The 13,912-nt window shown below is 39.0% G+C and overlaps 1 protein-coding gene across 3 annotated transcripts in view; it reads right to left on the bottom strand.

The window, feature by feature from the left end:
* Positions 1-13,912, bottom strand: part of Col4a6 (collagen type IV alpha 6 chain) — a 341,384-nt gene that overhangs the window by 57,669 nt on the left and 269,803 nt on the right. For all 3 annotated transcript variants that reach the window (XM_008852964.2, XM_017803141.2, XM_029556057.1), the window contains exons 6-8: positions 7,477-7,593; positions 5,042-5,110; positions 3,156-3,191 (exon numbers count right to left, since the gene is read on the bottom strand). In XM_008852964.2, the coding sequence (XP_008851186.1) occupies positions 3,156-3,191; positions 5,042-5,110; positions 7,477-7,593 (222 nt within the window). The remainder of the gene's footprint in view (positions 1-3,155; positions 3,192-5,041; positions 5,111-7,476; positions 7,594-13,912) is intronic.

Below are 13,912 nucleotides of genomic sequence, written 5' to 3'. Positions count from 1 at the left end.
AGTTATTTACTGACATGATGATTGATAAATGAACTGATACACAACAATGAAAAGCAGCAAGTTTATTCATATATGAAATGATATATATGAACCTCAAAAGCATTGTGGTGAGAGAAGCTAGATCCAAAAGGCTACATTGGCTCTTATTTCCTATATATGAATTTCTAGAACAGGCAAAAACTGACCAGCACTGGAAAATAATCAGAATGGTGTTTCCCTTTAGGGCTGGGTGGGAACAGGAATTGATTGTGAAGAGACAAGACAGAATTTTGGGGGGGGGTGATAGCAATGTTCTGTAGCTTAATAGAATTTTTTGGTTACATAGAAATATGCATCTGTCAAAATTCATCCAACACACATTTAACATTTGTGAATTTCATTGTATATAAAATTTATATAAAAGGAAAATCAAAACAAATATTGAAGTTTAATAATAGGCATGCTATTCTATTTAGGAGTAAGTCTGTAATGTACTTTGAAATGCACCAAAAATAGGATGAATTGATAGATAGTGATAAATAGATGGATAGGATAGAAATAAAGAGAGCTTAATAAAATATTAAAGATGTGAAAGTTGGATGTGGTGGTGCACATGTTTAATCCCAGCACTTGGGAAGCAGAACCAGGTGGATCTTTATGAAATAGAGGAAGCCTGGTCTACATAGTGAGTCCCAGGCCAGCTGAGGCTACAGAGAGATCCTGTCTCCAAAAAAATTAATTACTGTAAAATTAATTAAACTTAGTTCCATTTTAGACCTTTTACTATTAAAGTTGTATAAAAAGAAAACAGTTGTATAGTATCAGATAAAATAGGCTTCAAGAAAACTATTACAAGAGATAAAGAAGAGGCATTTCATAATATAAATGGGTCAATTCAAGAAGACATTATATTAGATGTGTTTATATCCAATAGAAGAGTTTCAATGTACATAAAGCAAAAACTGACAGAACTGTAAGGAGAAATAGACAAAATGCAATTACAGTTGGAAATTTCCATGTCTCCCTTAGCAGTTAGTAGAACTTAAAAAAATTCAGTCATGTCACTGACAAAAACACCATCAACTACCTTGACCTAATGGATATTGTTTAAATCATTAGGTTCACCAACAGCTGAATACATATTCTCTGCAAGCACATTTGGAACATTTAGCTAGATAGACCACATGTAATGTCATAAAACCAAACCAGCAAATTTAAGAGGACTTAACACAAGTATGTGCCTTCTTAATTTTGATAAAACAAACTAGAAATCAATAATAGAAGGGTAGCTGGAAAGTTGCCAAATATTTTCAAATACAATAACACAGTTCTGAATGCTCCATGGGTCAAAGGAAAAAAGTCAAATTGGAAATTAGAAAATGAATAGAACTTAGTAACAACACTTAACACAGTAAGATCAGGAGAAAACTGGTTTGGGAAAATGAAAGGTTTCGTTCCAATGGGGGAGCGGGACCAAGGTGGTATGTGCCCAAATATGGGATGGGAAGTTTAAGAGATTAAGCTTAAAGCTTTAGAGACTAGGAAGAAAAAGTGGAATTGAAAAATTCTCTGGGAATGAAAGATAATGTGAGCATGCTTTGAAATTCACTAACAGCCTTCAGTCTACTTATGGGTCACAAATTTGTTGTTTAGTCACAAAACATCCTGTTCTCAAATCTCAGTACTTTCTGTATCATGCCTGTAATAAATGGGCAAACACAGTACTTTTGTGAGCAAGGGAACGAATCCCTAAGAGAAACTGAAGGAAATGGAGTAGATGCAATTCTAACATTTTAATGAGCATACCCTTTAAGCCAATTTTGCTTAGTTTTGAGAGCCTGTGGTCCTTAGTTATCTTTGCATTTTTTTGTTATCTTTGTATTTTTTTGGGGGGCTTGCCTACTTTATGTCTCTTGCATAAAACCTTTCTACTGCCAGCAAATTTAAACTTCATCTAAACTTCTCAGAAGCCACTTTCTCTTTCTTAGATATATGCCTCCCATGTTATACTTTTAGATGCCCAGCATTTCTTCCTCTAAGTGACTCTACAATTCTTCGGACACATTCTTACTGCTATATTTTTATATCCTTGGGGGCAGGGATAGTGTCTACACTGCATGCGGGAATAGTCACAGCAGATTGCTGATGGTATATACTCCATATGAGTTGAGACCTGACAAAAGAAAAGGAGACAAGAAAATGGAACAAATACCAAAAAGAACGAAGAAAGGGAGGGACAGTTCTTAGGCTTTTTCAAAGTAATTGATGGCAATGTGGAATATCAAGGAAAAAGAAAGCTTGTATAAGTACAACTTAATGGATGTTCATAGACTATTATTAATGCCCTATAGGAAATTTCTATACGGGAAACATTTAAAATAAATGTGTTCTACAGTACTGAACACACAGAAAACACTTAGTAGATGCTTTCTGAATTAAAGACAAAATGCATTTTTAATATATACACAGTGCCCTCTGTTTATCCATTGTTTTTGATTTCTATGACTACAGTTCAAAAATACTAAACAGAAAAAGTACCAAAGTGCTTATGTTCAAGTAAACCTTATGTATGAGCCTAATATTACATCCCAGAGCCTACATTACTCATACCACCTCATCTCATCAAATAGATATTGTATTCTTCCACATCTTCCAAGAAGGAAGGTGTGAGAAGGGAGCAGGAGGAAAAGAGAGAGATTACACTCACATAACCTTTATTACTTTTGCTTTATTTTAGTAAAGTATCCTATAGTTAATTTTTCTTTGTATTCCATTTATTAATTTATCTGTAGATCAAGATTCATAGTTTATTACTAGCTAATATCTTACTGTTCCTAAGTATAAATTTAAGTACATCATCAGTATATATATATATGAAAAACATAGTCTATTAGGGTTTAATATTCTTTGTGGATTCTAGTGTCCATTTGGGACCTTGGAACATGACTTTCACCAGTGGGGGGGGCATTGTACATATGTCTTTGACTTAAAGTCCGAAGACAATCTTCTTAGGATATTCTATCTGGAAAATGTGGATAGCATAACTTGTTCTACCTCAACACTCTAGCTTTTCCTTGAGAAAGCCTATGAAGACCTTTGAATACCACCAAAAAGAATGAAAAAAAAATTGTGACTCTACTAAGCATTGAGAGGTCAACACAAAAATCACAACTTACAGAGATTCCATCTAGTCCAGGCAGCCCAGGATCCCCCTGAGAAACAAAGACAGAGAGAAGAGATTAAAAATTAAGCCCAAAGTATCTCAGAAAATTAACATAAGATGCATAGGAATAAAAATACATTGTGGTGGGGCTGGAGAGATGGCTCAGTGGTTAAAAGAACTGGTTGTTCTTGCAGAGGACCTTGGTTTGAGTCTCAGCACCCACATGGCTGCTAACAACTGTCCTAACTCCATTTCCAGGGGATCCAATGCCCACTGACCTCTGCAGGTACTGCAATACACTCATACACATAAAATAAAAATAATAAATAAAATATTTAAAAAACACATTGCAGAAACCTGGACTTATGTTTTAAATAAAGGTCTTGTGTTTTAAATAATGCATGAGTTGACTATATCTAACCATTTACTATTTCCCTGTAAAAATTCTGGACTCTAGAAAGTAAATATTATAGCCTTGGCTGAACGAGATTTCCTATTTTACTTAGATTAATTAATTTTCACCTTTGGTAGGAACTTATCAATTAGAAACTGCTTCTGCAGGCTGGTGATTTTATGTTTTTTTGGAAGAAAGCAAAGCTACCTTCCCGTGTGCCTTCATCCCCAGAGAATCTGTGCCCATATGTATACAATGCAAATCAGACATTTCAAGGGAAAATCAACAGAGCATACAGTCTCTGATTACATTTTAATTACTTTGCAGCATCTTAAGCCACTGTATGAATCTGTAATATAACCATCTTGTGGAAATTGCTGTGTTCCATTGGATCCAGGGTTTCTTTGATTTTTGGCAAAACCATTTAATCAATGTTTGCTAAGACAAAGGCTGTATTTTGACACCTGCTGGTCTTGCCCCACTTGGTTTACAGTTTAAAAAAAAAAAAACAAAACAAAAAAAACCCGGCTCTCTGTAGCATGGAAAGAACACTGCCTGAGGTTTAGCTCTTCAGAGAACTGGCTATGTGACTCAGAGTGAGTCAAATAGCCTAAGTGTACTTTATAGTTTCTACCTGTAAAATGAGCAGTATGAGTCCAATAATCATGAGGCCCTTCCAACTTTAATATTCTATCTTCTAGTATGGCACTCATAGTCAATCGTTGAAACCTTGAATCTTCCCCAGTCATCCAGCTACCCACCCCCATAATGGCTTTTAGAGCCAGTCTGCAAAGTCTCTGACTCTGTGCACTGATGGAAGATAGAAAATTATCATCATTTAGCTTCATGTATTTTCCCCTCCAACGCTGGGCACATAGATTCCCATTAGCTTACTAGTACAATGATTGGCCCCTTTTCCAGTCTGCAAAGTAACAGGGTCAGTCATCTGGAACTAGGGTTTATTAAGCCCCACAAGGCTACCAGGCATTGTACACCAAAAGTAAAGTCACAAAAAGATTCTTGACAAGAGCTGAAAGTTTTCAATCAGTTACAGAGCTGATGGACAAGTTTTTGCAGATATCCAGGGGTCTAGAAAAGGGTGGGGCCAGGATGCTGGGCTCGTGGCCATACTAAGATGTACAAAGATATATATGGACTTAAATCAAGGTATGCAGACATTAAGGACTTTAAAGGAAATAAAAAAGTCTGCCTCTAGGAAATGTTTTGGCTTGTCAAAGAAAATGATAACCATGCAAACTGTTCGTTGATCTGTTTCTTGTTTTTTGGTGTAGATTCCGAAAAGCAAATCTGCCTGACAGCATAGCTGCAAACATTTCTGCTAATATTTCCACCACAAAAACACTGGATCCTTTTAAATCTAGCTAGGTCAGTTCCTTAAACAGATGCTAATTCTGGAAATGTTTGGGTAGGAGGTGGGGCCAAGTCAGGGCAGGACAGGGATGTAGCCTACCACTTCCTCTGCTGCCTGCTTTACAGGATCTTACCTTCATTCCTGTGATGCTACCTTGAAAAGGAGCAGGTTCCCCTTTTGAACCTTTCCGACCAGGCAGCCCCTGAGTAAAATGAGAGAAACTTGTGAAGAATCGCACCCCCCCCACACACACTCAGAATTTTGGTAACAGTATGAGCTGAGCAGATATAGGCTGGAGCAATGAGAAGCTCAAATTATATTTCTTATGCTACGGTAAAATTTGCTGTGTTAAAAAGTGAAGCCCATATTCTGAACAGGTGTTATGTCTCAGAGTTGGACACCATCCCTCAGTCTCCATGTCACAGGTCTGTGAAGGAATGGAAATTAGAAAACGGAAGATTCTATATGTATTAAGAACTCTGGTTTGAGCAAACCCATATAATTTTAAGCTCTACCCCTTATAGGTATAAACTACTGATAGGGCTTTTGTCTAGGTCCAAGGTCAACAATTTTTTCGAAGGATCCAGATAGCAAACATTTAAGCTTTGTGGGTGACATCTGGGATTTGTCCCATATCTTTCTTATTCTTTCTTTAAAATGTAAAAGAGCTACAGGCCAAGTGTCTTTGTGCACTGATTTACGCGCCTTCGGTCTAAAAGTACTACAAAAGCAACTTCACCCTTTGTTTCTACCATGCAAGTTCACTTTCAACCTTACGAAGAGGCTGATGTGTCTCATCGTTGACATGGAAAACAGTTCTAGTCTTTCAGCCAGATTTTTCATTGTCTCAGTAGCAGATGCTAGCTAGTATCTGCTACCATTTGGCCCCATTCGGAAAAAAGAAACCAAAGTTCTTACATGTAAGAGGAAGTCAGGATTAATACTGCAGGTAAACATTGGGGACTTCATTGTAGATTGATGAATTCCTCAAGCTCAGGGACATTAAAACAGCGGGGGTCCAGAAATATAAATCAGTTAGTTTCTTAACACTGCCTGCTTCACCTTATTCTTTTGATCCCTATTCTTTTCAAAGAAGCTTCAAAGATGGTTACTGAATGGATATTCAGCAGGGGGGTAAGGTTCAGTTTAGTAAAATACATACCCAAGTTTCCGTTTAAGCTTAAGGTGAAGTTTCAGGCCAGGATTAGTTTTCCACTCTTGTGCTCTGTCATTCAAAGGATGTCTATTACCTCAAGATCTCTATTCTCCTCCTTGAGGTTGAATTCCTGCTTCACTGGACTTCTATTCTCTATTCTATTCCTCTGTCCTGTTGCCATGGCAGTGTTGAGGGAGCTTTATGACTGTCACAGATTATTCCACATTGGAACTTTACTTTTTTTCTGTTACCTCCTCCCCCAGTCCACCACTGTGTACTGGTTTGGAACTTAGATGTCAGGGTCCTTTATGCCAATATGGGGCTTGTACTTTGCTTGTCTTTTTCTTTCACACATATATACATATATTCATCATAACCCACAACCTGGTTACTTAAGACAACTCATATAACTCTGAAATCTAGTTAAAAATGCATCAATTTAGGTTATTCCAGTCACTCATATTCAGCCTTGAAAGGGCATGATAGCTACTGAAGATCCTTTAGGTCCGAATATCTTAGCTCTATCTGGATGGATGAAATTTAAAGAGTGGTGACATTGGGGACCAATAAGTAGTGTATCGACCCTATAAGCAAGGGTGATGATGTGGGGTGGGAGTAAGGGACAAAATGAGTGCAGTGTTTCTTAACTTCATTAGCACTGACACTGGAAAAAATGAGTCCTTGATGTGGCAGGGGGTATATAATCCTGTACTATTAAGATATCCCCAGCTGTGACATCCAAAATTATCAATAAGAATTCAAATGCCCCCGAGGGACAAAATACACCTGGTTAAGATGTATTGATAAACCAAGCTTGCCAAGTCTTTGGGTGCTTGTATGTGCTCCTGTGATCACATGTTAGTCTTCCAAGCATTTCCTAATGTTATCTGGAATAGGAACATGCCAAATAGCCCAACTGTGCATCTTGCTCTGAAATGCACTATAGCTATTATTTATTTATTTACTTATATATTCATTTACTTAAACAATCTCATTTCAACACTCTTGACAATTCAAAAAATAGCATTAAAAAGTAACCTGAATAAATCAGGCCTGGTGGTATGTGACTTTAATCCCAGCACTCAGGAGGCAGAGGCAGATGGATCGCTGTAAGACTGAGGCCAGTCTGGTCTGCATAGTGAGTTCCAGGCCAGCTGGGGCTGCAGGGAGACCCTGTCTCAAAAAGACCTAAAACGAACAAGCAAAAAAGTAACCTAAAGTCATGTAGCATCTACATTCTGCAATTGGCATTTCTTAGATTTTCACTGGGTGGTGCCATCAGTACAGACTTCTGCATTGGACAAGGTGGTACCATGGCCATCCACTAAAACTTAATGAGATTGCCAGAGAAACAGAAAAAATGCACATTTGGAGGCACATTTGAACTAAAGTGCAAAAAATTGGCAACATACAGGTGGTCCTAAAATCCCAGGATAGCCAACAGGGCCTGGAAATCCAACATCTCCTTGAGTTCCATTACAGCCGTCTAGGCCTGGTAAACCTCTGGGGCCTGGCTGTCCAGGGTGGCCCTGTTCAAAGAGAAAAGAAGGAACCAAGTCAATCACAGGACTTCTGGCTAATCTGAAAAGTTCCACAGTGAGAAAAGCCAAGTACCTGCTAAGCTCTGACTCCTTGTCCATTACCTTATCACATATGCCCTCAAACCTTTCCTTTATATTCAGATGTATGTTGCTAATCACCACTTAATGTTATCATTCTCAAAAAGACTGATGCTTAGTAGGATCCAAGCTGAAACTAAAGAGATCAAGGGCAGACAGATTTGAAACATAAGGTGCTACAACTTTACTTTTCCTGAGTATAAAAATGTACCAAAATGGAGTTTCCTTGTCTGGCAATGGAACTGCTACCAACAGGGAACCATGCCAAGTTTTGAGAGTCCTCAGGCTGGACAGATCCTGAGCTAACTTTCTGAATTGGAATCTTTGCATGGGAATGGATGGTGGATCTTGGTTATCAGAGCAGAAGTTCCCACAGCATCTTCTCTAGTGAAAGGTAGACTTTGGACTTAGTCCTAAATAAGCAAGTCTTGTAAGAACCTCACTTGCAATCTCAGTTTGTCCCAATTACATCAGGTTATTGCTTCAGTTAGGGAACTGAACTATATCCTCTTCTCATATTTACCATCGAGGCAGTTGTTTTACTGGGGAATTAATAAGCATTCTCATATAGCTCATTGGAATTCAATCATTTTTCAGAACTGGACACAGAGTTCCCCTGTGGAAAATATAATGCTTTTAATCTACTAAATGCCAGTTATATTTTGGGTGGTGCAAACAGATGACCTTTGTAGATCATCTGGACAGGCCAATGAAAGGTAGATTCCTACTTCCTCTTAAATAGTTTTAAAAGTGAAATGTGGAAACAGAGTCCTACAAGCTCCTGTGACCCTGCTCATATGATTCTATAACAATGGCGTCAGCATACAAAAGTCCCATGCAAACTCAGGCAGACAAAAACCCAGCATAGAACTGGGGAAATGAACAGTAGACCCCATTCTTAGCTGAGGAAACATTGGCAGCTGATTGCTACTGGGTGAGGAAGAGCTGATCTTCCTAAAACAAGAGACTCTAGATAGGCTGACTAGACCTCAGCAGATGAAACTGCACAGAGGAATGTCTGGGGACACGGACTTGACACATTGGGCCTTAATACGAATGACAGAGTATATCGAGTCCAGTGGCGGGGGTGGGGCGTGAAAGTGTGCCAGTGGAGATGAGGGTATAAAGATGATCAAGATTCGTAAACTCAAGTAGACAAAAAACCAGCATAGAACTGAGGAAATGAACAGGAGACCCCAATCTTATCTGAAAAACACTGGCAACTGATTATTAGTAGGTGAGGAAGAGCTGATCTTCCTAAAACAAGAGACTCTAAATAAGCTGATTAGACCTCCATAAATGGACTTCAATGGGGAACACCTGGGGACACTGACTTGACACACTGGGCTTTAATATGGCTGAAGAGGTATATGGGTTCCAGTGTGTGGGGGGAGGTATGGGAGGTGCCAGTGGGGATGGGGTTTAAAGATGATTAAGATTGTTTGAGATATTCTGTATAAAATACACAAAAATTCAATAGAAACAAATTTTAAAAAGTGAAATGTACACTTAATGATTTGATGGAAACTTGTCATGTATTAGAAATGAAACTTTGTAGTTTCTCCTTATCCATGGAAACAAACAATTCATGAATTTCACATAGTTCTGAGTAGTATAATGAAACTTCGTGTCAACCCATTCCATCCCACCTGTGATATAAACCATCCCCCTTTCCAGCATATCTATGAATATTTATATTACATTCTCTAGCCTATTAGTCATTTAGTAGCTACTTTGGTTATCAGATCAATTTTGCAGTGGTATCACAGTGCTTGTGTTCATGTAATGTCTATTTTACTTAATAAGGGCCACAAAGCACAAGGGTAGAGATCCTGGCAGTTTGGTCATGACAAAGAGAAGGAAAATAGCTCTTTAAGTGAAAAGATGAAAGTTCTCAATTTAATACATAAGGAAAAAAACTCATGTGTTGAGATTAGTATGATTTAATGTAAGACAAAATCTAGCTATTAAAGTGTGAAGCAGGAAAAGGAAATTTGTGCTAATTTTAAGGTCCAACCTCAAACTGTAAAAGCTATTGCCATAGTGTGTGTTAAGTGCTTAATAAGATGGGAAAGGCATGTACTTATAAGGTTGGTGATATCCACATTTTCGGGCATCCACTGTGGGGAGTCTTAGCATATATCTTTCATGAATAAGGAGGACTACTATGTTAGAGGAAATAATCTTTTACTATATTCTTATAAATAAAATGCTAGCCAAAATTCAATTTCATTTTCATTGTTATTTAGAATTGTAGGAGGTAGACAGAATGCAAATACAAATGCATTAGTTCAGACCAGTCGGGTAATGATTTCGGCTGTGCTGGGGAAACGGGCAGCATACTAGAGTTCTCAACTCTTTATTACCAACTAGGATAGTTATTCTCATCTCCCCTGAGATCTCCAGACTTCTGTTTTTGGTGGCATTGTACCCTATAGGCTCCCTTTCCTTCTGTCTCCTAGTTGTATATGGGCATTTGGAAACATAATTTGGAGAGGAAGCTAGGAAGAGGGACAAAAAGGACAAATGCTTTAATTCCTCCATGTTCTCCCTCCCTGGCTGTGCTTCTAGAAATAGTCACATTTCCCTAAAGTCTTAGATCCTGTTTGGCAACAGTTATTCCATAGCTCCACTGGATCCCAGTATTAACAACTCTTGAGTCAGTTGCTACATCATCCATTATTGTTTCCCTTAATCCTACCACATCCTCTAAATATGCTCTATTCAACTCTACTCAGTTAAGCTTTTTGGGTTTAGTCCCCAATTCCCTAAGGCTGGGCTAGCTCAGTACCAAAGCTCCTCTTGACTCGTGGGACACCAAAAGTTTTATCTAGATTCTTTTTTTTCCAAGTCAGGGTCTCCCTATAGCTCCAGCTGTCTAGGAACTCACTATGTAGACCAGGCTAGCCCCCACCAGAGATACCCTTGCCTCTGTCCCCCAAATGCTGGATTAAAGGCATATACCACCATGTTACACTTTAGTATCCACATGCTTTTCTTCTCTAGTTTTCTCATATAAACTCCTAATACCTCCCACCTGTAAGAATGCCTGTTTACTTTTCTCCACCATAGTGGAGTTTTCTGGAATCAATCTCTGACCTCTAACTTAGATGGATCAGTTCTCTCATTCTTCTGGTACAATGGGAAGTCCAAAATTTGAACCAGTCAGACTTTGTTCTAACTCAGCTTTGCTAATTTCCAATTGGAGCATTCAGTTCCTTCATTAGTAAAATGATGATGAATAACATACAATTTATAGAGAGTTGTCAACACTTAAAAATTGTGTTATGTGAGAGTATGCCTTACATACAATGTCTAGATGGGCTGACCAGACTCCAGTGGATGAATTTCCACTAAAGGAAAACTGGGTATAAATGCTTGACTGGATAGAACTTAACATGCATGGTGGAACACATGAGGTCCAGTGGAGGAATCGGGGTGGGGCATGGATGGGTGAGGGGATCTAAATTTGATTAAGAACTGGTATATGAAGTTACAAAAGCTCAATAAAAATTTTTAAAAATTGTGTTATAATTCAAATCAAGTGAGAGTAGAACCATTACTAAGTAGGGACTCAGTAAATGGTAACTCTTCTTCCTGGGAAGTCAACACAGATAAGCTATAGGGTGGTGTTCTACATCTTCTCAATGATCAGTACCACAGAATTTCTGGAACTTTGCCCTTCTTGGCTACAGTGAATGATTTTTACATATGTGTGCTTCAGCTTTCCAAGGGCATAGCTCTTTGGGGGAGAGATCATAGTTCTATATATCCACTAGGAAATAAGCAGACAGACTAGGAGGATCTGCTGTGATCCAGAAAGGCAGTGTTCCCAGAAACCCAGTTCCAAGGACAAGTTTCCGTGTGGTGAGTGCTATGTGTTACTTTATGGATATAAATCTACTGTGCTTATTTACAAGCCTCTAGGCAGGGACGTGTTTGAGACTGAGTCCCTGCAAAAAGTTAAACATAATTTCCAAGGACATCTTGAATCCTCTGCTCTCAACTCATTTTAACTGAAAATATTCCATAAATATACATATGTGGTAGATGCTAACAGCCCCATCTCACAACTGATATATCACTCACTGCCTTGAGCTCTACCATCTCTAGTCTCTGTTACTCTAATATTGACTATTCTAATGCATAGGCACAGGATGCTGTGCCATGTGGTGCAATGAGTTGAATTAATATGAAATTGAGTACTTGCTCACTCCTGTTGAAACTGTCTACATAGTAGCAAAAATGAAGTTTTGGGATCCAAACCAGTGACACATATGTTAATGATCAGCCATTTTTCAGAGAGGAGCCAGATCTGTGAAGTGATCTAGTTTAGCAGAATGTGATAGAAAAGCTGTTGGTTTCAGTCTAACTACTTAAATGTGCGTTGCAAAAAAATTGGACAAATTGATTAGTTGGGCAGAGCCTGTGTTGTTGGTGTTTTTCTGTTTGAGGCAGCCTGTCTGAGAGCTGTGGCTTTTCTAGGTCCTAAGGGTAGAATCAGTCCTTTAGACATTTTAGGTTTCCTGGGACTCTTGGGCCTCTGCAAGGAACAAAAGACATCATCTATGCTTTTAAGGAGCAAGATGGGACTGTCACACAAGATAATATCATGGAACCATATACATCAAGGAGCTAGAGTAGTAAGCCAGACACCAAAGACTCCTGAGAGCTTCAAGATAGAAGGAAGAGGTAAGTACTGAAACAGAGGTGCTCAATTGATACTTCTTGGATACCTGGAGAATCTGAAACTAGGGAAATCAAAAGTCAAATGAAACAGACAACCTTTGGTCAAGGGAAGGAGAAGGATGTAGGGGTGTCTTTTGGGAGTAGACAGATCATTTGGAGGATTCTGGACAGCTGGAACTCTTATTCCGAAGCAATGAAGCCCCAAAGAGAAGTGACCAATACCTACCTTGACTACAAGTTGGAGGTAGAAGTGTCTAGCTAGACGTGGGGGCCAGGGGCAGTTCAGCCTCACAAGACTTACTGGCTTGCAGCTCCCATTCAAAAGTTAGTGTAAGGCAGGTGTAGTGGTGTTCATCTTTAATTCCAGCACTCTAGAGGCAGAGGCAGGTGGATCTCTGTGAGTTTGAGGCAAGCCTGGTCTACATAGTGAGTTCCAGGACAGCCAGGGATACATAATGAAATCCTCTTTCAAAATAAAACAACAAAACTCAACAAAAACAAAGTGAGTGTAGGGGGAAGGGTACAGTAACACTGCAAGCTCCACTCACCTATGCATCTCTGGCCAAGCCAGGTCTGCAGAATGAATGGCCAAGGCTACCTCCAGTTTAACAGTTGGTACACACATGTATTGATTCTTTATTTTTTGTCTTTTTAAGACAGGGTCTCCCTGTAACCCCTGCTGGCCTCAAACTCACCAAGATCCATCTGCCCCTGCATCCCAAGTGCTGGGATTAAAGCTGTGCGCCACCACGCCTGGCTGTCCTGATTCTAGAAGATGCACTTGGGATTCTGGCCTATGTAACCATGGGAATACAGTCATCAGAAAATGTCAGTGGACTTTTAAAAAAAAGTTGATTATCCTTGTCCACTTAATTATCCAACTGGCTTATTTCTGAGCATTTTTTTAGACACTGCAGTTGAATAAAATGCAGAAATCTATGGGCTTGGAGAGATGACTCAGTGGTTAAGAATACTGACTGCTCTCCAAGAGGTCCTGGGTTCAGGTCTCAGTATCCCCACGGCAGTTAACAACTGTCCTTAGCTCCAGGTCCAGGGGATCAGACTCCATCTTCTGGCCGCTGCAGGCAATGCACATCATGGGTGCACTTACATATATGCAGTCAAAACACTCATACACATAAAATAAAAATAAATAAAATATTTTTTAATGTAGAAATCTGGGGCTGGAGAGATGGCTCAGCAGTTAAGAGCACTGACTGCTCTTGCAAAGGACCTGGGTTCGATTCCCAGCACCCACATGGTGGCTACAAACCGTCCTTAACTCCAGTTCCAGGGGAATCTGAAGCCCTCTTCGGACCTCGCGGCATTGCACAACATGGGTGTACTCACATACATGCAGGCAATACACTCATATACATAAAGTCAAAATAATAAATAAAATATAAAAAAATGTAGAAGTCTTTTGGGCGATGTGATAAATATAAGAAATATATTCTTATATCCTCAAGATCTACAAAATATCTACTAGAACCTGAGAGAAACTGGGTCATATAATATCTATGAAGGTGAAACTTTCTCC

Source organism: Nannospalax galili, unplaced genomic scaffold, assembly GCF_000622305.1.
Source record: "Nannospalax galili isolate Female #2095 unplaced genomic scaffold, S.galili_v1.0 scaffold25, whole genome shotgun sequence".
Taxonomy (NCBI): domain Eukaryota; kingdom Metazoa; phylum Chordata; class Mammalia; order Rodentia; family Spalacidae; genus Nannospalax; species Nannospalax galili.
The sequence above is the reverse complement of the archived record's forward strand: the minus strand, read 5'-3'. Positions and strand labels throughout refer to the sequence as shown.